This window comes from Hyaloscypha bicolor (genome assembly GCF_002865645.1).
Source record: "Hyaloscypha bicolor E unplaced genomic scaffold K444scaffold_182, whole genome shotgun sequence".
NCBI lineage: Eukaryota > Fungi > Ascomycota > Leotiomycetes > Helotiales > Hyaloscyphaceae > Hyaloscypha > Hyaloscypha bicolor.
Genome location: NW_020194684.1, coordinates 1,660,825 through 1,687,785, shown reverse-complemented (window position 1 = coordinate 1,687,785; position 26,961 = coordinate 1,660,825). Strand labels below are relative to the sequence as shown.

The window sequence follows — 26,961 nt, the reverse complement described above, 5'->3', positions numbered from 1 at the left end:
ATAATTAGCTGTTCATATTGCCAAAAGGGGATAACCGCCAGATAATTTTATCAGTCTCTGTATACCCTATAAAAGGCTTGTTTTGCTTTGGAAGCCCTATAGGCTATATGTTCCTTAAATCTGAGGTTTTCATCGAAATAGATCCCTAGCCATTTGACTACTTTGCTAGGGGAAACTAGTTCCCCATTAGGTAGTTTTAGACTAGGCTTATTTTTGGAATTATCAAAATGAATAAGCTCAGTTTTATCTATATCAAAGCTAATAGCATTCTTTTTCCCTAAATCGACTATATCCTTTACTTCCCGTTCTAGGGTCTTTATATTCTTTTTAAGACTTTTAGAAGCGGTAGTAAGGGATATATTATCTAAATAGGATCTGAATTTGATATTTGCAGATTTAAATAAGTCTCGGATATAGATAAGGAATAGTATAGGGGATATAGGGCTCCCTTGTGGAATGCCAGTAAGTATAGACCTAAATGCTTTAATATTATTATCAAAAGCTAGCCTTAATACCCGGTCGTCTAGGAATGACGATACCCATAGAATAAGGCTAGTAGGTAGTAGTAAACTAATCATAATCTGTAATAGCCTATTCTTGGACACGTGATCGAAGGCGCCTTTGATATCTAGGAAGAGAGTACTAGTTTTCAGCTTATAGGACTTATTTGATTCTACTTCATTTTGTAATAGTAGAGCAGTATCAATAGCTGACTTGTGGAGCCTACCTCCCATTTGAGTATGGTGCAGTAGGTTACTAGTCTCGGCTAAATAGCTAAGTCGCCTAGCTAGTATTCTCTCAGAAACCTTCCCTAAGCAATTAAGTAGGGAAATAACTCGATATGCTTTAGGTAGGGAATAGTTTGGTTTCCCTGATTTCTTTAGAATAAAGCCAGTAGCTTGTTTCCAGACTTTAGGGTGGTATCCCTTATTAATAAATAAGGAATATAGCCTATAAAAGATGTCTGGAGAAGCTCTATAAGCGTGGACTATAATCTCTTGAGTAACTAAGTCTGGTCCAGGGGTTTTCCCTTTTATCTTAGAAGTACAGGCTTGTTCTAGTTCTATTTTAGATAAAATAGGCCAGTCCCACTTTGAGCTAGGCCTATAGTCTATTAGACTAATAGGTGCTGTACTAGGAGGGGGTGGGAAAAGCACAGTTCTAAAGATATTATACTTCTCTTGGAAAGTCGATTTTAGCTCATTTGAGCTATTACTATTTAGGATACTAGGAATAGGTTGATATATAGTATCCTTAGTATATTTCATAGCTTTATAAATCGACTGGGAGTCTTTATTCTCTAAGAACTTATTCCAGTGTGCTAGTTTAGTGCTTTTAATAGCATTAAAATAGGTATTCTTTGCATTTTGGAGTTCTTGTTTATAGAGAGTATACCCTGAAGCTTTAGACTTACGGCTATAGTATAGCATTGATTTACATAAGGTCTTTAAGTCCTCATTCCACCAGGGTTTAGAATACGGACTAGTAGTAGATTTTGGAATACTATTACTAGCTGCTTCTACTATTCTATTAGTAAAGTCTTCTGCTAATAGGTCTAGTTCATGGGTTCCAGGTATACTAGTAAGTGGAAAGGGCATATTCTCAAGGCTATTAATAAGGTAGCTTGTAAATTTAGCCCAGTCCGCTTTCTTAGTATTAAATCTGACTGGATTAGAACTAGAGCTATAAGTCGACTTACTAATAGTAAATAGAACCCCAAAGTAATTAGAACCTAAGTCTGGTAGTACTTGCTAGTCTTTGATCTTAGTTACTATTCCACTAGTAGCAAAACTTAAGTCTAATACGGAAGGAATGGACATATTAGGCCTATAGAAGGTACCTTCCCCTATTTTATTTAATAGCCTTAAAGAGTGGTTCTCTATATAGCTAATTAAATGGATTGCATGAGTGCTTTGAGGTTTAAGGGGATCCCACCAAGGATGATGCGTATTAAAATCGCCTAGTAATAGAGAGCTATCTAAGAGAGTAGTAGGTAAAATATCCTCTCTTAGTATAGTTAATATACTATTAGGGTCTTCTGGGTGAACTGCATTATAGAAATTAATTAGCTGCATTTTTAGTGCACCTAGACTCAAGTCTATAATTAGGCAATCAGGATCACTTGGTGAGTTTTGAGCTAGACTAGCCTGTAGTTCGCGAGCTACGTAAACTAGAGTTCTAGGTCTCAAGGTACCGTAATTCGGGAGTATTTAGAAATAGCTAGGGTGTATAATGGAATGATATCCCCGATTAGTACTATCCCTTGCTATAATCCAGGGCTCTTGAATTACTAGGACTTTAATATCCAGTTCTATAGCCATTTGCAAGACGTTTTCAGTAGTAGGGCCACTACGATTTACATTAATTTGTAGTACTTTAATATAGCTACTCATTAATAGTAATAGTAGGAGTAGTAGCAGCTTGTTTGATTGCTAAGTAGACCTCACATAGCTTAGAACTAGCTGAGTGGGTAGTACTAGAGCAGTTGGCGCATTTAGTAGTCACGTGGGGGCATTTTTTACCCTTCTTTTTACAGATAGAGCAGAAATGGTTCTCTGTCACGTGCTCCTCACTATATAGCAAGTACTTAGGGTCTTTTTTGCAAATAGAGTCTAAGTGCCCGTACCCTGCACACTTAGTACACTGCGCAGTGCTAGAGATAGTATGGTATTTTACTACTTTAGCAGAGATTCCGGCTATAAGGAGTCTGTTTTTAATAGCTCTATTAGCTTGAATCTCGGTAGGGAATGCTACTACTACTGAACCGGCTCGCTGGAGGCCTGAGTCTCTCTTTTCCTTAGAAGTAGCCCAATAGGGCTGGCCAATAGGCTCTAGACCCTTATTAAAGGTCTTGATCTCTTCTAGGACTAAGTCCATTCCTTCGGGTATATCGAAATCACGAATAGGTAGACCGTGGATAATAACTTTATACCAGGGCTCTCCTTTTTGTATGCTTTTTACTAAGGGAAGCACCCCCTTTATAGTAGCTTCGTTTTGAACCAAAAAGTCAGAGTTGAACTCAGGGGTAGTATTAACTATAATATTACCCTTTGAGGAAAGAGAGACTGTAGAGATTACTAGTCCCTTGATTCCCTTAGCGCGGAAAGCATTATTAAGCAAATTGCGGACGGAAATAGCTGAAAACAAGCTAGCCTGCTCTATATGAGCTAGTAGGAAGGTGCTTTTCCTAGAGAGGGCTATAGATTTTGTACTAGTATTACGGGCACTAGAACCACTAGGTGGTTTCTTAGTGTCACGAGCACTACCGCCACTAGTAAGTGTACTAGGGCCTTTTCCTCCCTGATTTTTGGACTTAGTGTGTGATACTATAGTCTAGTCCTTTTCCGAGTGTGGTAGTTCTTGAGTAGCGATTTTAGCCCAAGTAGGCTTTCCGGAGGTAGTTTTAGCTTGATTTTTTTTTTTTTTTTTTTTTTTTTGTAACTGAAGGTTCTCGAGCCTCTCGAAGGTCTCCGGGATCGCCTGTCGATCTCTATGGATGATCGAGGGGTGATCGAGCAAAGTCGTCGCCTCGAAGTTAAGCGTAAGCTAAATGCGATGTTTAGGGTAGAGGAGTCTGCTTGAGCCGTCGGGGAAAAGGAGTCGGATTAAGCGATCACGCCGAGCTGACTCGGCGGAGGTCTTGCCCGATTTCGCCCGGGATCGAGCTCGCTATAGTTATCATTATAACTATTCCTGTGGGTTTTGGTGCCTTTGGTGGGGTCATGGTCTTAGTTCGAAGTTTGCTTTCGATTTTAATGACTAAGCAGTTCGGCCCTGAAGTTATCAGTTTCGATAATGATAATGAGGCAGTGTAACTGGTCGTTAGAGCTGATGATCTAGATCATCTTAGAAGTCTCTTATGTGACTTAAGCACGGCGTAGGCGGTATGATACATGAAATGATCGGAGGGTTCATCGTTTGCGAGCTTTTACGATCGATTGCCTAGCTTTAAGTTCGTCTTGGTTCGATTTGGTCTATGAGTTCGATAAAGTTTCGATCTGTCGATGGAGGCTTCAGTCGGATAGCCCGATGGTGTTAGCGAGTGAGTTGCTTGATGTGGGAGGTTGCTCAGAAGTCAATGGAGGGGGGGCTAGAGCCCGGGGGGTCAGGGGGGGCCATTTAGCCTGTTCTAGTTCTACTTATAGTAGGTTCTAGAGCCTGGGGCTAAAGGGCTGAAGTGTATGGAGTGAGTTCTGAAGGTGAGTGAAGTGTGGGTGTGAAAGTAGGGGGGGTAAAAAACCGGAAAAAAGGTGCCTTCTGGAAGTATTAAAGATATACTATCTAGCTTTAAGATTATTAGCTAATAGTAACTTAAACCTTAATTCTCTAGGTTCTGAAATAGCTTTAGTATACTTAAATATCTTAGTAATATCTAATTTAATAAATATATTAGTATTCTAATATTTCTTATCTTTAATATATTCTAAAATAGCTTTATTAATTAACTAAATAGCTTTATATACTAAAGCTTTTATTTTAAAAAGAAAATATAACTTCTTATAAATATTCTTACTAAGATTATTACAGATATTATTAATATATGAGCTAAAAGCTTTATTATATAATATAATTTTATTCTGGCCTTTAGTATTAAAACCGTTTATTATAGTCTTAATCTTATTAAGCTTCTCTTATCTACTTTTGGAAATGCCTTTAATAATATTCTCGAATTTCCTATTATTAGCTTAATAGTTCTTTAGCTTCTTCTTAGTTAATTCTAGTCTAGTTCCGTTTCTAATAAAGGTTTTCTATTTCAAGAGCTTATTATATATATTATTTAGCTTATCTAGAATATTTATATTAAATTTAGTATTTATAGCTATCTTTTTTAGTATTAGTAAGCCTTTTATAACTATTTAAGCTTCTTTAATATTCTAAACTTTAATATTATTAATCTATAGGCTTTTAATAATACTATAGCTTATAAGAACTAGTTACTATACTTTACTAACTTGAGAAATCTATTTTTTAGCTATTTTATTATTCTTAATAAATTATAAAGATATTATTAGTATAATAGTTATTAGTTATAGAATTAAAGGTTCTCGAGATTATAAGAATTTCTTTTAAGTATATCTTAAAATAAAGAATAAATTAGAATAGTTTTAAATTATATAAAGATATTATATATATTCGAGTTTTTCTTTTTTCCTAATAAGAAAATAAAGCTAAAATAGTAATATATATAATAAGAAAAGTAAATATAATAATTAGATATATTTAAGGTAATATAATTATAAATTAGAAATAAATATAAAAAATAAAATATAGAATTAAGCTTTTATTATAGAAAAGAATACAAATATATATATTTAAGGAAATATAATCTAGGAAATAATTAAAGCAAGTTAAACTAAATAGTAATAATAGAAAAATAAGAAAGTAATATAATATAAATATAAATATAATAGTAGTAATATCTAAAGTATTAGAATATAAAAGGAAATAATAAAATTTTTATAATATAGATATACTCTAATTCCCTATTTATTTAAAGATATCTTTATTAATTCAAGAAATAGTATAAAAGAAGAGAAATAATATAGGAAATATATAAAAAATAAAATATATAAATATTAGGAAAATATATAAAAAATATAAAATAAGTATTAATAAAAAAGAAATTAGAATAATAGAATAAGGTATTACTTCTTCCGAAACTAATTTGTATTTCTTTTAAAAGCTAATTATATTTATTTAATATTTATTAAAGTCGGCTTTATATAATATAAAACTATTTTAATATATACTTAAAATAAGAATTTTTACTTTAAACCTAATTCAAGTAAGAATTAAGCTAAGCTAAGTAATTACTAAAAGAAGCTATATTATAGCTTAACTATAGCTTAATTATAGTTCTACTATAGCTATACTATAGTTCTAATTTCGCTTGTATTAGTAAACTATAAGCTAGTTTAACTTTTTATTTTTTATTTTTATTTTTATTTCTTTTAATATACTTTATTAGTTTAGAACTATATAGTATAGTTAGCTAAGCTAGTATGAGTCTCAGTAGCTTATATATAGGCCCAAATTCCAATATAGGTAATAAATAGTTAAGAATATATTCCTGAAACAAAAACTTAAGGAAATAAAGAAAAATAAGTATAAATTATAATTTCTCTCCTATTTCCTATTTCTTTTTTCTCTTTTTCCCTATTTCTTTTCTCTTATTTCCTTTCCTATTTCCTCTCCTATTTCCTCTCCTATTTCTTCCCTTATTTCCTCTCTTATTTCCTCTCTTATTTCTACTTCTTTTATTTCTTTTACTTTTATACTTTGCTTAATATACTATTTTCTTATATATATACTAGTTTCTTTTAAGAATACTAGTATATTTAATATCCCAATTTCTGTATATAATAGTAATTATAGGTTAAAAGCACTAGCTTCTAAGCTTCCTTTAAATAAACTAAATAGTCTAAGTTATTTCTCCTTATATAATATATAGTATAAAAGGAAAGACTTTATATTCTTAGTCTTTCTATATTTGTATTTATTATTAGATATTATATTTAATCTATATAAATAGAACTTTAAATATCTATAGCCTAGTTTTAGTTAAAAGGCATTAGCTAGAAGCCTAAATATTCTATAAAATAGGTTTATCTTTCTAGATACTTTCTATAAATATATATTACTATATAATTCTAGCTAGGTTTTCGGTTTAGTATAAGATTCTAAAAGTAGTTTATATTCTAGTTTCTTAACTCTATTAATTTTAATTTCTAGAAAAGCAAAGAAAGTTTTTATTAATTCAGGTTCTAATATAGGAGAAGTAGTATCTAGCTTAGCTAGTTTATCTATTTCTTTATTCCCTATTATATCTATATATCCTAGAACCCAGATTAGTTCTATATTAGCTCCTTTAGCTTTAAGAACCTTAGTAGCTAATATAGCTCTAATCTATTAACTTTATTCTAGCTTATTAAAAGAAGTTTTTAATCTTAGTAAACTAGCTTATTAAAAGAAGTTTTTAATCTTAGTAAACTAGCTTAGTTATTTATAAAGATATTAAAAAGCTCTTCTATTATATAGATAATAGAGATTATATTACCGTAATATAATATAAGCTATACCTTAGAAGTAGTACTTCCCTTATATAGTAATATATTATCTTTTATATTTTACTCAACTCATTCCTCTTATATAACAAGTAGTAGTAATTATTAGATTTATATATATTATAATATAACCTGGGAATCTCTTTATTTTTGTAGTATTTCTACCTATAATTCAATAACCCTAGAGAGTACAAGCCATACTTAATAACAAGTTTAACTTTTCTATAGGACTTTATTAATCTCGCTTATTAATTCGATTAGTTTCAAGTAACTGGCTATTAATTTGCAGAGAGAATACAAACTATTAATAATATTATTAACTGCCTGGTCTTATAATATCTTACTATAGTCTCGAATATAATATAAGGTAGTTACTATAGCTAATTATCCTCGGTTAATAAACTTATATCCGTATAATAGCCTTCTTACCCAGCCCTACCGAGTATATAGGCTATTAACAGATCCGTATTTAATACTGCTATTAAGAAATTCGCCCTTCTTATAGACAAATACTTCCTGCTATAGAATAAAGGTATAGCCAAAACCGGAAGAAGTATTGAAAATAATAATTACTATACTGAAACTAGTATAGAGCCTTAACCAAGCAGCTGCTAACCTTCCGAACCGAATAGTAATAGAACTAAAGAGATCCCTAGAATAAATAATAATAGTAGTAATATAGCTAGTATAGCCCCGGTATAAGAATACCTTCTTTCCCCTAAAATAGCTACTAAAATAGCTATATTTATTATATGAGTACTAGATAAACGCAACAGATACTAGAGGCACTAGTTACTTGGTAGTAATAGAGCTAGGGCAAATAACAGAGGTAGTAGAGAAGGTAATAGTTTTAATAATAGAAACCAGAACTTCGGTAATAGATATAATATAGTTAATATAAGTAGAATTTCCTTAAGGTGAAATCCAGAAAATATTGGTTTTTTCGAACCTAATAATTCTGCAAATATAGAGGATTTCAAATATTAAGAAAAGACTATAATCTAGAGAAATATATATCTCTTTATTAATATCTTTTAATTTAATATATAAGAAGAATATAAAAGTATTATATATATGAACTTATATATTTACTTATATAAAATAGCTCAGAGATAATATATAAAGGAAATCGAGAAAATAATAAAACTTGCCTTTCGATTTGTACTAGAAGAAGTTATTTTATAAGTAAAGCACTTAGTAGACTACTTTAAAGACTCTATATCCAAAGTAATAAAAAAGCTCCAAAACAAAAAATATACTATAGAAGATATAAAGAAAGATTATAATATTTGCAGATATATAGTAATAATTATAAGATATATAAAAGCTATAGAAATAGACAAATTATATTAATAGCTTTCTTATATATATAATAATTTTAATCCCGAGCTTTGACCCTATATCTCTATTCCGGATAAAAAAACCTTACTATTAGAATAACTAAAAAACTTGGCTAATAAGTAAGAAGCTTAGTAAGACATAATTATAGTAAGATATTCTCGTAATATTCCGGCTTAACTAGCTCTATATTTCAATACCAGAAATACTAGCTCTAGATATTCATATAATAGTAATTATTAGAATACTACTTCCGAATTCTGCCCTTACTAATTCCGGTAGTAATAATAACTATACCAGTTTTAGTAAAGAGATAATACTAATTATAAGCAGAATATAAAACCCCTCTTATTACTAAAACCCTGATACCTCCTTATAATAGTATATAGAAAAGACAAAGAGAATAAGACTTACTTTAATAAAGGGTACTTCAAGTAAGAGTATAATAGGTAATAGTTTTACTAATACTACTAAAATAAGAGGGCTAACCTGGTATCTAATTATATTAATATACTAGAGGATTACGGAAATAAATATAAAAAGAAATTAGAAGATAGTAAATATATTACTATAGAGGAGTTTACTTTCCCAGACTTCCCGGTAAATAATATATAATCTCTATAAGACAAATTCTATTTAGCTATCTCTAATAATATTAAGTTCTATACTTATAGAAAGTATAATAACGTTTTCTTATTCTATTTCCAAATATTCAAATATATTTATACTAATACTTATAATAAAATGAAAGCCGGAACTATAATAACTCCTGAAGCTATAAAGCCTATTATAATAAAGGTTATTAAAGTAATTCCTTATAAAGTCGGATATAAAGCAGATAAGATTTCTTATATATATATAAAGATATATATATAGTTTGGACCGGGAAAACCGACCAAATTAATATATATTAATATAGGATATACTTGTCCTATTATAGGCCAGAACTAGCTGGATAGCTATAAAAAAGTTTCGTATAATACCTCCCAATCTATATCTTTTAAAGGAATCCTAAATAAAGTTATACTTATAAAACAAGTAATCTTCTCTATATATATACTTAATATAATAAGTGGCTAGAGATATTTGGATAAGATCTTTATTATAGTATAAGTTATAGACTAACTAGAACCGGGCCTGCTTCTCGGTAATAAATTCCTTTAATAAATATCCTCGATTATTAATTACCAGAACTCTATAGTTATAATAGGTATATATAATAATCTTATTATAGATATTATAGTTCTGTATTATATCCCTAAGATAATATATTATATTCTTGTAGCCAGAAAGCTTATTATTTTTCTAAAGTTAAGGGTAATAATTCCAGTCTAGTATATATTAGTTCCCGAAAACAGAATATATTTCTTCCAAGAAAGCTATACTAGTATAGAGAATACAATTCTGAATTATACTAACTTTATTAGTATAATTAATAATATAGATATTATAATAATAATCTTAGTAAATATAAATCTGGGCCAATTAATAAATATTAAGAACTAAGCCTTTTTTGGAGCCCCGAGTAACCAAGAAGAAATAGAGCTAATAATTCTATAAGAAACCGATCCGAACTTAAAAGAATCTTAATAGAATAAGTAATACAAGTTCGGTATTAATAAGCTATAAGATATACCGGAAATTATATATAAGAATAGTATATATATTTATAATAGAGATATACGAATAGTATATATCCTATATAATATTATTACCGAGTTTCGGGAATATTAGACTAATAAAAGCCTAATTAATATACTAGAAGAGAATTATATAAGGATCTCTCTTATTAAAGGCTAGTAAAATAAGAAGATTATATTAAAAAAGTTCCTCTTAAGTTATAAATATAAGAAGATTATTAATAATACCTTTAATAGGTTATACTAATAAGACTAAAAAGAATGGATTTATAAACCGACTTTTTTTACCTTACTAGTATTTATAGTTATAAAGAAATATCCTGTTATTAATCTCTATATTATAAACAAATTAGCTATTCCGGATATATATATACTATTATTATAATTAGACTTAATTAAAGTATTATAAGAAAAGAGGGCAATCTCTATTATTAATAGCTTTTAATTCTTTTACTAATTCTTTATTATAAGAAAGTATTAAGATTACTTTATAATTATTAGCTATTATAGCTTGGAATACTTAAAGGTTATACTTATAGGTTTCCGAAACTCTATCTAATATATTTAATAATTTATAAATAAATAGCTATATAACTATACCAGCTTTACTAGAAACTTTATTAATAATAATATTATTTTCTCGGATATAATAGAGTAGTATTTCTAATACCTTTATATTATTCTCGAGCTATTTACTAAATTATAGTTATTTCTATTAGTAAAAAAGTTCTTTATAGGATACCTGTCTATAAAATTATTAGACTATCTAGTAAATATATTTAGAATAGTAATAATACAGAAGCAAGTTTTAGTATTTAAAGAACTCACCTTTCTTATTATATTACAAGCCCTAAAATAATATATTAGAATAACCGGATAATTATAAGTATATCTTCCAAGCTATATCTATATAGTTAAACTAATATAGGAGCAAAAGACTCAGCTACTAGAAGCTAAATAAAAAATCGGTACTATAGAAGAGAAGTAAAAAGGCTACTATACTAGAACAAAATATAAGCCTATAATCCAGGAGCTTGTAGTATTTCAAAAGCTATAAAGTATATTTATAGTCCCCAGATTTCTGGTCTATTTCTTACCTAATAGAGTTCTTTTACTCAATTCGGATATATTACAGGAATAAGAGTTCTCTATTATAGCCTTTTATTTAGTATCCGGTATACTATTTTCCGGTTTTTTTACCCCCCTTACTTTTATACCCACACTTTACCCACCTTTAGAACTCACTCAATACACCTTAGCCCTTTGGCCCCAGGCTCTAGTACTTATTATAAGTAGAGCTAGAACAGGCTAAATAGCCCCCCCTGACCCCCCGGGCTCTAGCCCCCCTCCCATTGACTTTCAAGAGCTCGGAGAGCTTCCAGAGGGCCCTAGCGAATAGCTAGATCTATCCACTAGCTTCCTACTAGCTCGGTTTAGCCAGGGAGCTCAATTCGCATTCGATTTAGCTATAAATCCCATCTCTTTAAATAAACTCGCAGCCCCTTTTCCTTAGCCTAATTTAGCTAGTATAGCTTAACTGAGCCGCCTCTAGAACAGGCTAAAGCATAGCCCTAGCTTGAGCAATATTAATAGTAATATTAATAAGGAATACTAAAACTACGGAAACTATTACTAATATTAGAATTAAGCTTTAAATAAAGCTAAATTACTAATTTATTAAGCCCGGGACCTAATAGTTAAAGCTATTACTATTACTCCGTTATATAACCAGTAATCTCGACTACTAGATTTAGTAGAAATCTTTAGAGAATATACAGAATTTGGCCGTATCCGCTATACTAGTACTTTACTAGCTTCCCAGGTAGTAAACCTCGAAAATACTACTAAACGGATTGAAATTCAGTTAAGAACTCAAGCCAAACTAGCTACTTAAGCTAAAACTACCTCCGAAAAGCCTACTTGGGCTAAAATTGCTACTCAAGAACTATAATCTTACTCGGAAAAGAACTAGACTATAGTATTATATACTAAGTCCAAAAATCAGGGAGGAAAAGGCCCTAGTATACTTACTAGTAATAGTAGTACTCGTAATACTAATAAATTACTTAGTACTCGTAATACTAGTAGTTCTAGTACTCGTAATACTAGCTCGAAATCTATAGCCCTCTCTAGGAAAAGCACCTTTCTACTAGCTTATATAAAGTAGGCTAGCTTGTTCTCTGCTATTTCTACTTGTAATTTGCTTAATACTACTTTCTGTTTTAAAGGAATTAAGAGACTAGTAATCTCTATACTTTCTCTTTCCTTAAAGGGTAATATTATAGTTAATACTACTCCCGAATTTAACTCTGACTTTCTGGTTCAAAATTAAGCTATTATAAAGAGAGTACTTTCTTTAGTTATAAGTATATAAAAAGGAGAACCTTGGTATAAAGTTATTATTTATAGTTTACTAATTTATGAGTTTAATATACCCGAAGAAATAAACTTAGTTCTAGAAGAAATTAAGACCTTTAATAAGGGACTAGAGCCTATTAGCTAGCCCTATTAGGCTACTTCTAAGGAGAAAAGAGACTTAGGCCTCTAGCGAGCTAGTTTAGTAGTAGTAGTATTCCCTACTGAGATTCAAGCTAATAGAGCTATTAAAAATAGACTTCTTATAGCCGGGATCTTTACTAAAGTAGTAAAATACTATACTATTTCTAGTACTATATAGTATACTAGGTATATAGGGTATAGGTACTTAGATTCTATTTATAAAAAGAAACCTAAGTATTTACTATATAGTAAGGGTTACGTGACTAAGAACCATTTTTGCTCTATCTATAAGAAAAAGGGTAAAAAATGCCCTTATATAACTACTAAATGCTCTAATTACTTAAGTATTACTTACTTAGCTAATTTTAAGCTATATAAAGTTTATTTAGTAATTAAAAAAGCTACTACTATTATAATTCCTACTATTACTATTAATAAGTAGCTATATTAAAGTATTATAAGTTAATGTGAATTATAATAGCTCTATTACTAAAAATGTCTTGTAAATAGCTATAGAACTAGATATTAAAGTTCTAGTAATCCAGGAGCCTTAGGTAATAGTAGGGAATAATAATCGGGAATATTATTCTATTATATACTCTAGCTATTTCCAAATACTTCCGAATTATAATATCCTGAGGCCTAGAACCCTATTTTATATAGCTCGCAAACTATAAGCTAGTCTAGCCTCAAACTCACTAAGTAATTCTAATTACTTAATTATAGATTTAAGTCTAGATATACTAAAAATATAGCTAATTAATTTCTATAATATAATTTACCTAGAAGACCCTAATAATATATTAACTATATTAAGAGAGAATATTTTACTTATTACTTTCTATAATAGCTCTCTATTACTAGATAATTTTAATATATATTATTCTTAGTAAGATTTCCTTAAACCTTAAAGTAGTTATATAGTTTATTTAATTAGCTATATAGAGAACTATTCTTTAAGGCTATTAAATAAACCAGAAAAAGGTATTTTCTTTAGACCTAATATATCTATTTCTTTTATATTAGACTTAAGTTTTATTACTAGTAAAATAGTAACTAAGATTAAAGACTAGTAAGTACTACTAGACTTAGGTTCTAATTACTTCGGGGTTTTATTTACTATTAGTAAGTCGACTTATAGCTCTAGTTCTAATCCAGTCAGATTTAATACTAAGAAAGCAAACTAGGCTAAATTTATAAGCTATCTTATTAATAGCCTTGAGAATATATTCTTTCTACTTACTAGTATACCTGGAAACTATAAACTAGACCTATTAGTAAAAGACTTTACTAATAGAATAATAGAAGTAGCTAGTAATAGTATTCTAAAATCTATTACTAGTTCATATTCTAAACTCTAGTAAAATAAGAACTTAAAGACCTTATATAAATTAATACTATACTATAGCTATAAATCTAAAGCTTTAGGATATACTTTCTATAAATAAGAACTCTAAAATATAAAAAATACCTATTTTAATATTATTAAGAGTACTAAGCTAGTATACTAGAATAAGTTCTTAGAGAATAAAGACTTCTAGTCGATTTTTAAAGCTATAAAATATATTAAAAATACTATATATTAATCTATTTCTAGTATCTTAGATAATAGTTTAAATAAGCTAAAATCGACTTTCCAAGAGAAGTATAATATCTTTAGAACTATACTTTTCCTATTACTTCCTATTACTAAGCCTACTAGTTTAATAAACTATAGGTCTAGCTTAAAGTAGGACTGGCCTATTTTATCTAAAATAGAGCTAGAATAAGCCTGTACTTCTAAGGTAAAGGAGAAGATCTCTGGACTAGACTTAGTTACTCAAGAGATTATAGACCATGCTTATAGAGCTTCTCTAGATATCTTTTATAGGCTATACTCCTTATTTATTAATAAGGGATACTACCCTAAAGTCTGGAAATAAGCTACTGGCTTTATTCTAAAGAAATTAGGGAAACTAAACTATTTCCTACCTAAAGTATATTAAGTTATTTCCCTACTTAATTACTTAGGGAAGGTTTCGGAGAGAATACTAGCTAGGCGACTTAGCTATTTAGCCGAGACTAGTAACCTACTATATTGCTCCCAAATAGGAGATAGGCTTCACAAGTTAGCTATTAATACTGCTTTACTATTACAAAATGAAGTAGAATTAAATAAGTCCTATAAGCTAAAAACTAGTACTCTCTTCCTAGATATTAAAGATGCCTTTAATTACGTGTCCAAGAACAGGCTATTATAGATTATGATTAGTTTATTACTACTTACTAGCCTTATTCTATGGGTATTATTATTCCTAGATAACCGAGTATTATGACTAGCTTTTAATAATAGTATTAAAGTATTTAGGTCTATACTTACTAGTATTTCACAAGGCAGCCCTATATTCCCTATACTATTCCTTATCTATATCCGAGACTTATTTAAGTTAGCAAATATTAAATTCAGATCCTATTTAGATAATATATCCCTTACTACTACTTCTAAAAGTCTAAAGAAAAATATTAAGACTCTAGAAAGAGAAGTAAAGAATATAGTCGATTTAGGGAAAAAGAATACTATTAGCTTTAATATAGATAAAACAGAGCTTATTCATTTTAATAATTCCAAAAATAAGCCTAGTCTAAAACTACCTAATAGGGAATTAGTTTCCCCTAGTAAAGTAGTTAAATAGCTAGGGATCTATTTCGATAAAAATCTCAGATTTAAGAAATATATAGCCTATAGGGCTTCTAAAGCAAAACAAGCCTTTTATAGGATATAGAGACTTACGAATATATCGCGTGGCTTATCTCCTTTTATAATTAGATAGCTATATTTAGCCTGTATTACTAGTATAATAGACTATGGTTCTATACTATAGTAAAAGACTAAAAGTAAAGCTCAAATTTGGCCTTTATAAGTAATTTAAAACCTAGCCCTAAGGAAAACCCTAGGAGTATTCAAAACTGCTTCTATTATTCCTATAGAGGTCAAATTAGCTTTAGTTCTACCTATTATAAGGCTAAATCATAGTCGACGTTAATATGCCTTCCGTATCCTTAAACTAAGTCTAAAATACCCTATTAGACTAGAGTTCGAGAAGTTCTTCCAAAGATCCCGTAATTTAGAACTAGTAGAATCTAATATAAACTCTATTTATAGTCTAAATACTGATCTAAAGCGAAATCGCATGGCTAAAAAGTCTTAAGTAGAAACTATAGTAGACTCTATTAGTAATCTAATAGACTCTAAAGACCTAGAGACTATAAGACACTTTTATTTTGCCCCTTGGGACAGAGAAGTGCCTTATAAAATTACTATATTAAAAGAGCCAAAGAAAGAGACTACTATATTATATAACTTCTATCTAAAGACTTTATATAATAATAGCTCCATACTATCTATATATATAGATGAATCTCAAACTAAAAAAGGACTTGGAGTAGGCCTAGGGCTCGTAGTTTATAGTCACGAAACCCCTTATATTCCGGTCATAGCTAAATATAGAGAAAGCCAGAATATAAGAGCTAGTGCTATAGTCTATAATAGAGAACTAGAAGGCGTTACTAGGGCTATTGAGTATGCTAGTAGTAAAGTAAAGAGAGGGGAGCTTTTTAATATCTTTATAGATAACCAAGCTAGTTTACTAAGATTAAAAACTCCTTCTAATAAGCCAGAATAAAGTTAATAGATTAGAGCTATACTAGCTACTAAGGCCCTTAAAGCTAAAGGAGCTAATATAGAACTAATCTGGATTCCAGGGCATATAGATATAATAGGGAATAAAGAAGCAGACGAACTAGCTAAGCTAGGCACTACTTCTCCTATATTAGAACCTGAATTAGTAAAAACCTCCTTTGCTTTCCTAGGGATTAAAATTAATAAAGTTAAGAAACTAGAGTATGAACTACTTTTAGAATCTTATACTAAACCAAAAACCCAGCTAGAATTATATAGTAATATATATCTATAGAAAGTATCCAGAAAGATAAACCTATCTTCTGGAATATTTAGGCCCCTAGCTAGTACCTTCTTCTAGCTAAAGCTAGGCCACGGATATTTAAAGTCCTATTTATATAGGCTAAATATAATATCTAATAATAAATACAAATATAGAAAGACTAAGAATACAAAGCACCTCCTTTTATACTATATACTATATAAGGAGGAATAACTTAGACTATTTAGTCTATTTAAAGAAAGCTTGGAAGCTAGTGCTTTTAACCTATAACTACTATTATATACGGAAATTAGGATATTAAATATACTAGTATTCTTAAAAGAAACTAGTATATATATAAGAAAATAGTATATTAAGTAAAGCGTGGAAGTAGAAGAAGTAGAAGAAGTGGAAATAAGAGAGGAAATAGGGGAGGAAATAGGAGAGGAAATAGGAGAAGGGAAATAGGGTAAAAGAGAAAAGGGAAATAAGAAATAGGAGAGGAATTGCGATTTATACTTATTTTTTCTTTATTTTCTTAAGTTTTTGTTTCAGGGATATGTCCCTAACTATTTACCACCTATATTAGAATTTGGGCTTATATATAAGCTACTGAGACTCACACTAGCTTAGCTAGCCGTACTATATAATTCTAAACTAATAAAGCACGTTAAAAGAAAAAAGAAAAAGAAAAAAATTCTTTAGGCTAGAAATAGCTTTTTTTCCCCGAGCTTTAAGCTTTTTATTAATCTTATAAATAGAGATTTAACTAATAATAATATTTTTTCTTTTAGCTATATAATTAAATACTATAAAAATAAGAATAGCTAAATCTAATATTTGCTTTTTATTAAAAACCTCTTCTTATTTCTTTAGCTTTTATTTAGATATTATATCTTAATTAGACTATAGAAACTTCTTTTCTATAGTCTTATATAATTCCTTCTAATTAATTTAAAAGAAAGAAAACTACTTAAAAATAAAAGATTTCCAGAAATAGCTTATAATAAAATATTATTAATTAGTATCTTTTTAATATTTCTTATTAGATTATTTCTCTAGCTATTATTAAGAAATACTAATAATATAACTGAATTATATAAATTTAGGCTTATTTTTTTTTAGCTATATAAGCTTATATCTTCTATAATTAACTAGAATATTAATATATATTATCTATTTTCTATTAAGAATAATATTATAATCTCTAAGATTTAGAATAATTATAGATATATTAATACTTTATTTATTAATTAGAAATAAGACTTCTATATATTTCTTAGTAAACTTAACTAGTTTTCTATTAAAACTATATATAGTATAAAATAAAGAAAGAAGTTATAGTTCTATTTCTAAAAATTACTTTATAAGCTAAATAAGCTTTATATTAATAAAAGTATAACTATTAGTATTATATTTAAATAATTAAATAATTATTTATATATTACTTTCTTTAATAATATAAGTTATTATATATTAAATAAAAAATACTAGAACCTTTTTATATAGTATACTACTATATATAGTATTTTATATTTAAGATAAAATCTACTTTAATTAATAATTACTTTAATTATTAGTTTTCAAAATTAAAGTAGTAATTAAGAGATTTAAAAAGTCTTTAACTTAAGAATTATTATTCTATAAAGACTTAAATTTTTATATTAAATAATTAACTAGTAACTATAAATTATAAAAATTAAACTAGCCTTATTAAGCTATTTTATCTCTTATCTAAGAGAGCCCTCTTATGAGTGGCTAAAATCTCTTAGTTAGTTCTTAGCTAATTAAGAACGTAATTTCTTAGTAAGCTCTTAGCTAATTAAGAACGTGACTTGGATTTGGAACTAAGGATTCGGTTTATAAGATCGGGGCATCTATTAAGCCATAATTACGATTTAATGAGACATTTATTTAGCCGTCTTATAATTTGATTTCTAATAATCAGTGGATTTATAGGCCGTGCTTATTATAATCAATGGAGTTATGAGTCATTCTCGTGGTTTGGTATAGCTAGATTTTGTTATTTAAGTAGCTAGATTTCCCCCCCCTTAGAACCAGAAAATCAAGCACTCGAACAGCACTTCAAAATCACTCTACTCTTTGGTTTATAATCTAAAACCTTACTTTACTTTACTTTACTTTTAGTCTTTAAGACTTTACCTCCTATTAATTCCGACTATTCCGACAATTAGCTCTAGTATTAATAAGGAAAAAAAACTTAATTCCTAATTTATTTATACTAATAATATAGAATATTATAAAAGTATTTCTTTCTATTAGATAAGTTAAGTTAATCTTTACTAAATCTATATTATAAGCTCCTAAAGTAAAGACTTTCTTTAGAAATACTTGTTTTCCGGTTTTATATTATAATTAGAGCTTGAATTCTCTAAATACTTTATTAGAATAATATATTCTAATAGAATAGAAACTAAATCTAGCTTAATTCTAGAAAGAGCTACTTTAATTTCTTTACTATATAGAACCGAATAGTATCTAATATAATAGCTAAACTTGTTATAGTTATAGTATTTAATAATTAAGAAATCTTTAGTCTTTATAAGATATTACTTATATTTATAAGAGAGTATATACTTAATAAAAGTAGTTAATATAAGCTCTTTAAACTCTTTTTTAGAAGTATATTTTTTAGAAATATATAGAAATATAATACTAGAAGTAAATTTGGCTAGAATAATTCCTGTCTTCTTATATTTCTTAATCTTCTTATATATAACCTTAATCTACTAGTTATTAGTAGTATAATACTAAAGAAAGCAAGTAGTATTAATAAAAGAATTATTATAGTATATATATACTAACTTCTAGAGCTTTAGTAAGAGCTTCTTATTTAGTTTATATTTAATATCTTAAAGACTAATATTATTTTCTATAAATAGTTATAAGAAAAAAGTATAGAACTTCTAAAATACTTTATTAGAATATATTTAAAATTTATTAAAGTTATAGTAAATATTCTATATCTTATTAAAGTTAGAAAATAGTTTCTTTAGATAAGAATAGAATTCTAAGAACTAATAGTACTAATTTAGACTATTTTTATTTATATAAGAATTAGTTAGAATAAAAGTATTACTAGTAAATTTACTAGAAATATAGATAATCTTGAGATTTTCTAAGAAATATAAGATATAAAGAATTCTAAATAGAAATAAATAAGAGATAATTCGGAATTCTTTTAAAAAGAATTTAAAATAGCTAGAATAAATAGAACAGAAATAGTTAGAGCTATTATAAGCTAATTTATTATAGCTATATAGTATTTGACTTTATTCTCGAGCTTAGTATTATAAAGCTTAATATTCTTAAAAATAGCTTTATTATAACTATAGATATTTTTATATAAAATAGCTTTTTAGATATTTTTCTAATAGCTTTTTATAATAATATTAATATCTGAAAATAAGATATTAGGTTTTTTAGTCTATTTATATAACTCTCTAGTAATAATATAATTATTAGTTTCTAAAAGCTTTATAATAAAAGTAGAAAGTTTTATTTCTATAGACTTATTTATAGATTCTCTAAAAATACTAATAGAATATTTGGTTCGGAAAAAGCTATTAATAGAATAACCTAAACTAGTAAGAGCTTTACTAGAAGCTTTAGTAAAAGTTAATATAGTTTCTAGTTATATAGTATTTTAGAAAATTAATTTATTATATTTTTTCTTTATTATATTTTTTCTAGTAATTTTATTACTAGTATATATATAGGGCCTATAAGATTATAAAATAAAGCTTAAAAATAGTAATTAGGTTACTAGCCTATATATGCCTATTACTTTAGGATTTGATTAAAAAGTAGCCTTTATTTAAGGTTCTTTGATTTTCGGGTTTTTAGAGAAATTTCTAATATATTACTAATATATATTTATAAAGATATAAATACCTGATTTCTTTAAGAATTCTAAAGCTTTTTACTTTTATTATTCTAAAATCTATTACTTATATTTCTAAGATTCTATTATCTTAATAGTACCTATATTACTAATAGTTCTAAATTAGTTTATTTGAAATCCTTTATAAAATTAAAAGAAGAAAGCTTTAAATACTATTATAAATATAGTATTTAGGGCTTAGAAAGTAAAGTAAAAGGTTTCTTATAAAGACAATTCAAAGCTAAAGAAGAAAAAACTAGAATATAAGAGGCTATAAAGAAATATATATATCCTATAATATATTAGTTCCAAAGAAGCTTAGCTTTCTAAATATCTCTAGTATATTTCAAGTATACTTCTTTAGTAAAGCGGCCGCGTTATATATATCTAAAAGGTATCTAGTATCTAGTAAGATATCTCAAATACCAGGTATCTGAGAATTATAATAATTCTAACTAAATCTAAACTCTCTAATAAACTAATAATAATATTAAACTTAATAAAACTATTAAAAATTAAGTTAATATCTAGTTTAGTATTAAATCTATATTTTCTATTAGATCTATAATAGTAAGTATACTAATTAGATAAGTATAATTTTATATTATATTTTTAAAGACTTTATTTTTATTTAGTTTAGCTAATATAAATAAGCTAGAAATTTACTTTAATAATCTTACTAATTATCTTATTACTTTTACTAGAAAATATATCTATAATATAATATTTCAAATATTCTTTCCTGCTTTAAAATACTATATTATAAGGCTTTATTTCTGAATTATTTATTTATAATTTCTGCTTTTTTATAAAGATTAAATTATAATATTTATATTATTATTTTAGTTATTTATTTATTAGTAAGCTCTAAAATATACTAGAATAAGCAGGCTATAATATTAATATAGAAGCCCTTAAATATTTTATAAAATACTATAAGTAATATTAAAAATATATAAAATTACCTAAATAATTTAAATTTAATCTAAGAAATAATATTAGCTTTAACTATTTTATTATTATTAATATTTTCTATATTTCTAATAAATTTATATTCTATATTATTAATAAAAGTACTCGATATTAAGCTAGTTAATAGCTCTAGAATATTAGTATAATATATACCTGAAATATACTTAAATAATACTAGATTAATAACTATTTAGGCCTTTCTAATTAGATTATAATAAATACTAGAAAGTAGTTTACTAGTAAGAAATTTGCTTAGCTTATAAATATTATAGAAACTAAACTTAAAATTATTTCTATAAAAGCTTATAATTCTAATAGAATTATAAAATACTATTATAGCCTAATCTAATATATTTATTTTATTATTATAGCTAAAGTTAATAGAATTAATAAGAATATTATACTTTAAATAGCTTTTAAGGCTATTAATAATTCTATAAAATCTAATAATATTATTTTAATTCTTTTAATTTATAGTACTTTATTTTAAATAACTAAATATAATATTCTATTATTTACTATATTATAGTAATTAGTAATAATAGAAATTCAGAAGCTTTAAGCTAAATATTAAATTATAAATACTTTAAATATCTGAAATAGTTCTAGTATTACTAATATTTATAAACTATTTCTGAATTCGAATATTTTTATTTAGTATAAAGGAACTATTAGTTAATTTAATAATTGAAATAAATTATATAAGCTACTAGCTATTAATAAAGAGAACTATATACTAGCTCTATTATATAGTAATACTATATTCTATTTAATTTCTATAAAGCCTTTTTATATAAAGAATATTAAGATTATTATTAATAGCCTCAAATCTAAATCTATTCCCGAATTTAATAATAAGATTAAAAGTAATATAAATATAATTCCTTTTATTATTTCTGCTATTTTACTAAAGTATAATAAAGAATACCTTTATAAAATTCCGGATATTATAGTATTTCTATAAAATAATAAATTATATAAGAATTTCCGTTAAGTTAAAATTACTAGTTTTCTAAAAAAGAATATATTTAAAAGTTACTTCTAGATTTCAGATACTAAAGAAGATATATATCTTTAATTCCCGGTTTATTAATAAAATTAAAAATAAAAATATAGAAAAAGAGTTTAAGAAATTAAAACTAGTTATCTAAGCCTATAATAATAATAAGAAATATATAATATTAATATAATTATTTATTATTTAATATATTAGCTAGAGAATTATTCTTAGTATTATTATTATAATAATAGATATTATAGAATTATATTTATATAATATCTTATAAGCTTATATCTAATTAATAACCTTATTTAATTATAATTTCTATATTAACTTACTTTATAAGCTTACTAGAAAACTAAATCTAAAGAATAATTCTATTCTAAAAGTTATAAAACTATTATATAATATATTAAAAGCTAGAAACTATTAGTTTAAAACTTATTATTTCTATTATATTAATAAACTTTCTATAGAATAATTAACTTATAATTCTTGCCTTTTTTATAATAAGTAATTCTTCGGAATTATTAGTCTTTAAACTAATAATATTTTATTTATTAGAACTAATAATTTTATAAAGGCAAAGTAACTCAAGCTTTATAAAGTTAAGTTCTTAGCTAAGAAATATAAATTCCTTACTTTTAATTATAATCTCAAGTTTAATAGAGGTATTATCTATATAAATACTACTAGAATTACTTTTATATAGAAATTCTAATATAAAAACCTCTAAATTATTTCTATAAAAAATACTATTACTATAAATAATAAAGATACTATTTATTAAAATCTCTTTATTAAAAACTAATATATTATCTAAGATACTAGAGAAGTATATATTATATTAATTTATTAACCAGAAGCTTTATATAACCTATTAATTACTATTTAAGCTATTAAACTTTTAGAAACTAATATAAAAGTATTTAATAAGTATATTTAATAGCAAATTAAGAATATTACTAGAGAATTTAGATTTATAAAGCTAGTAAAAGAATTCTTATATTTAATTATTTATAAATAATAGAAATTTCTTTTTTTAAATTTAATATATTCTAGTTCTAATAAATAGAACTAGATATACTAATATTATTTACTAGTTCTTTACTAAATACAAGAGAGTTATTAGAAGTACTCTAGCTTTAGAACTCTATAATATAGCTTATAGTTTTAATATAAGTACTTTAATTAAATCTATAATTAATAAAGTACTAGAAATAGAACTATTATTAATTATTTATATAAATTTAAAGTTATTATATAAATGCCTTATTAAATTAAGTATTATTTAAGAGAAATATTTAATAATTAATATAATATATTTCTATTAGATATATAAATAATAAGAGATTATAAAAGTTAAGTAAATTAAAAGAGAATTGAATTCTATTAATTCTATAATAAAATTAAAGCTATTAAATACTCTTAAGTATCTTATTAATATAAATATAATATAATTAGATATAAAGAAATAAGTTAAATATAAATAGAATAAGAAATAAATATATGAGATAAAAGAATATATATAGAGATTTCTTTAGTATCTAATATCTAGATATCTAGTATTTAAATATCTAATATTAAACCGAATTAGAGAATATAAATATATGAAATAGAAGAATATTATAAGAAGAAAAGTTATATATAAAAAACTATAGCCTTTAGTATATAACTAAAACCTTAAAAATAATATAAATATATAAAATATTTAAGAGATCTAGTATTAGGCCGGATTAGAGAATTTATATATAATTAGAAAAAAGTACTATTTTTCTATTTTTCGCGTTTTTAGAAAAGGTTTTAATATTAATATAGCTATAATTATTAATAGTTATATAATATAATTATATAATATAGAAATAACTAAAGATAATAAAATATAAATAATAATTATATAACTTTATATTATATTAGTAATTCGACTAATAACTAGTTTCTATTAGACTTAATAAATTTAGAAATTATATATTAATATTATAATACTATAATTCTTATTTCTAAATAATTACTTTACTAATTTATATAAATAGTATTTTATAATTATATAATAGTATTATATATTTCTAGTAAACTAATAATTATAAAACTTTTAAAAAAATATTTTTATAACTTATAAGTTTTTTATTTTTAAATATCTTAAAATATATTTTTTAGTAATTTATTTTTCTAAAATAAATATTAATATTATATATAAAAAGCTTTTAATAATAAAGAATTATAAAAGAATATTAATAATATTAAAGAAATAAAAAAAGAAATTCTAATATATTTATTTTTAAAACTATAAAAAATACTAAATTTTAAAAGTATAATAAATTTAATTTTTATAAATATATTTTTTAAAACTTATTTTATAATTTAAAGAAATTATTTAAAAATATTAGAAATATTAATATTAAAAATATTAATATTAAAAATTCAAATAAATCTAATTTTTTAATAAAATTCAAAGCTATTAAAGCCTTATTATAACTAGTATAAAAGCTTAATATCTAGTATTTTTCTTAAATAAATAAATAATATTTCAATTTAAATTATTTAAATAGTTTTTTATTTATTAAACTAGTATAAAATAAACTAATTAGAAAAAAAATATATAAAATTTTAATTTTTTTTTAGTTTTTATTAAATATATTTAAAAAACTAATTACTTTAAACTTTGAACTTTTTATTATAAAAATAAATAATTAAATAAAAATAAGAAAAAACTATAATAAATACTTATTTATATATAAATAATATAGTTTTTTAAAAAGAAAAATTATATTTAGCTTTTTATTTTAATACTAATAAGATTAAAGTTTCTAGTATTATAATTTATAAAAGTAAACTAATTCTAATTTAAGTTATTTTTATTAAAAAAATTAAAAGTATTAGAAATTAATAAATAATAATAATTTATTTTATATTATAAACTTTAATAAAACCCCGAATAAATAATATATAGAATTATATATTAAATAACTTTAAGAAACTTTATAAAATAAAAACTAGTAAAATTTTCTTTTAATAAATAAAGAAATACTAATATTAGTAATTTATATTAATATAATAAATAGAAAATAGAAGTTTTTCTTTTCTTTTATTTATTTTATAAAACTAATTTCTTTTACTTTTTATTAGAAAACAAGCTATTTAAATATTATTTTAATACTAGTTTTAAATTAAATAAAAAATATTATAATAGTTATAATAAATAATAAATATAAGCTAATTTCTAATAATAATATAATTATTTATTAATATTATAATAATAATATATAAATAAATAAAGAGGAAAAGAAATATAATATAAGTAGCTAAAGCTTAAATATAGAAATATAATTATATAAGCTTATATATAATTACTAGTATATAGTTACTATATAATAATTAATTTAAATAATTAGAAATAAATCTAAAAAATCTAAATTTAAATTTACTAATACTTTTAATAAAATTATTTAAATTACTTTTTATAAATTACTTTCTTATATTTATATCTAATAAATTAAATATAAAAGAAGAAATTATAATAATTCTAGGTTTTATTTTTTCTATTTTTACTAAAGATTTATTATTTACTTTAGAAATTCTAATATTTACTTCTTTTTATATATTAATATATTTCTTTTAATTCTAATTAGTTTTTAATATTTCCAAGCCTTATATATTAAATATTTCGAGTTTCTTAATTCTTAAAATATTAATATCTCTAGCTTTTAAATTATTTATTACTAGATTCTTAATAACTAAATCTTTATTTATTACTTTTTAGAATTCCTTATTTAATATTTCTCGAAATTAGTTTAATATAAAAAAATATATAAAAGAAAAATATTAGAAGCTAGTAGCTAAATAAATAAAAAAGTATTTAAAGAGAAATAATAATAATAAAATAGCTTATTAAAAAAATTAAAACTTATTTTATTTAAATTATTTTAAATTATTTTTATATTTTCTATAATTAGAATTATTTAGAAATACTAGTTTTATTTAATATTATTCTTAAATATAATTATATAATATATTATATATATAATTATATATAAAAATATTATAATAATATTAATATTAAAAATATTAAAAAAGTAAATAAAGAATTTATAATTATTATATATATTTTATAAAAGACCTAAACTTTTAAAATTAAATCCCAAATAATTATAAATATTATATTATTAATATTTTTAAAAATAAACTTTATAATATTTCTTTAAGAAATTAGTAAATATTTAAATATATTAGAAAGACTTATTTTTGAAATATTAATTTAAATAATACTTTTATTAGTTTTATTAAAATAAAAAGTAAAATTCCGAAGTTTAATAAACTTTTTTAGTTTTTGAAAATCTAATTAATAATATTATTTAAAATATATTTTAAGAAATTTTTAAAAATTATAATAATATTTTTCTAAAACTAATAAATTTCTAATAAATAATAAGAAATCTAAAATTATATTAGCTTTAATAAATATTAAAACTAAATAATTTATTAATATATAAGATTTAAAACTCTTATTATAATATATAAAATAAGGAAATTAATAAGTAAATACTTAAAATATTTCAAGTATTTATTAGTAATAAAAAAGAAAACTATAAGATTATTTTTATATTTATTATAAAAACAAATAATA

At 24.4% G+C, this 26,961-nt stretch overlaps 1 protein-coding gene across 1 annotated transcript; it reads right to left on the bottom strand.

Moving 5' to 3' along the window:
- Nucleotides 1-2,385: 2,385 nt before the first annotated feature.
- Nucleotides 2,386-3,207, bottom strand: K444DRAFT_707122 (uncharacterized protein; the record flags this gene model as incomplete). The annotated part of the gene is made up of 1 exon (XM_024888154.1): nucleotides 2,386-3,207. A coding segment is annotated over one exon (822 nt), but the record flags the coding sequence as incomplete, so codon positions are not given.
- Nucleotides 3,208-26,961: the final 23,754 nt, after the last annotated feature.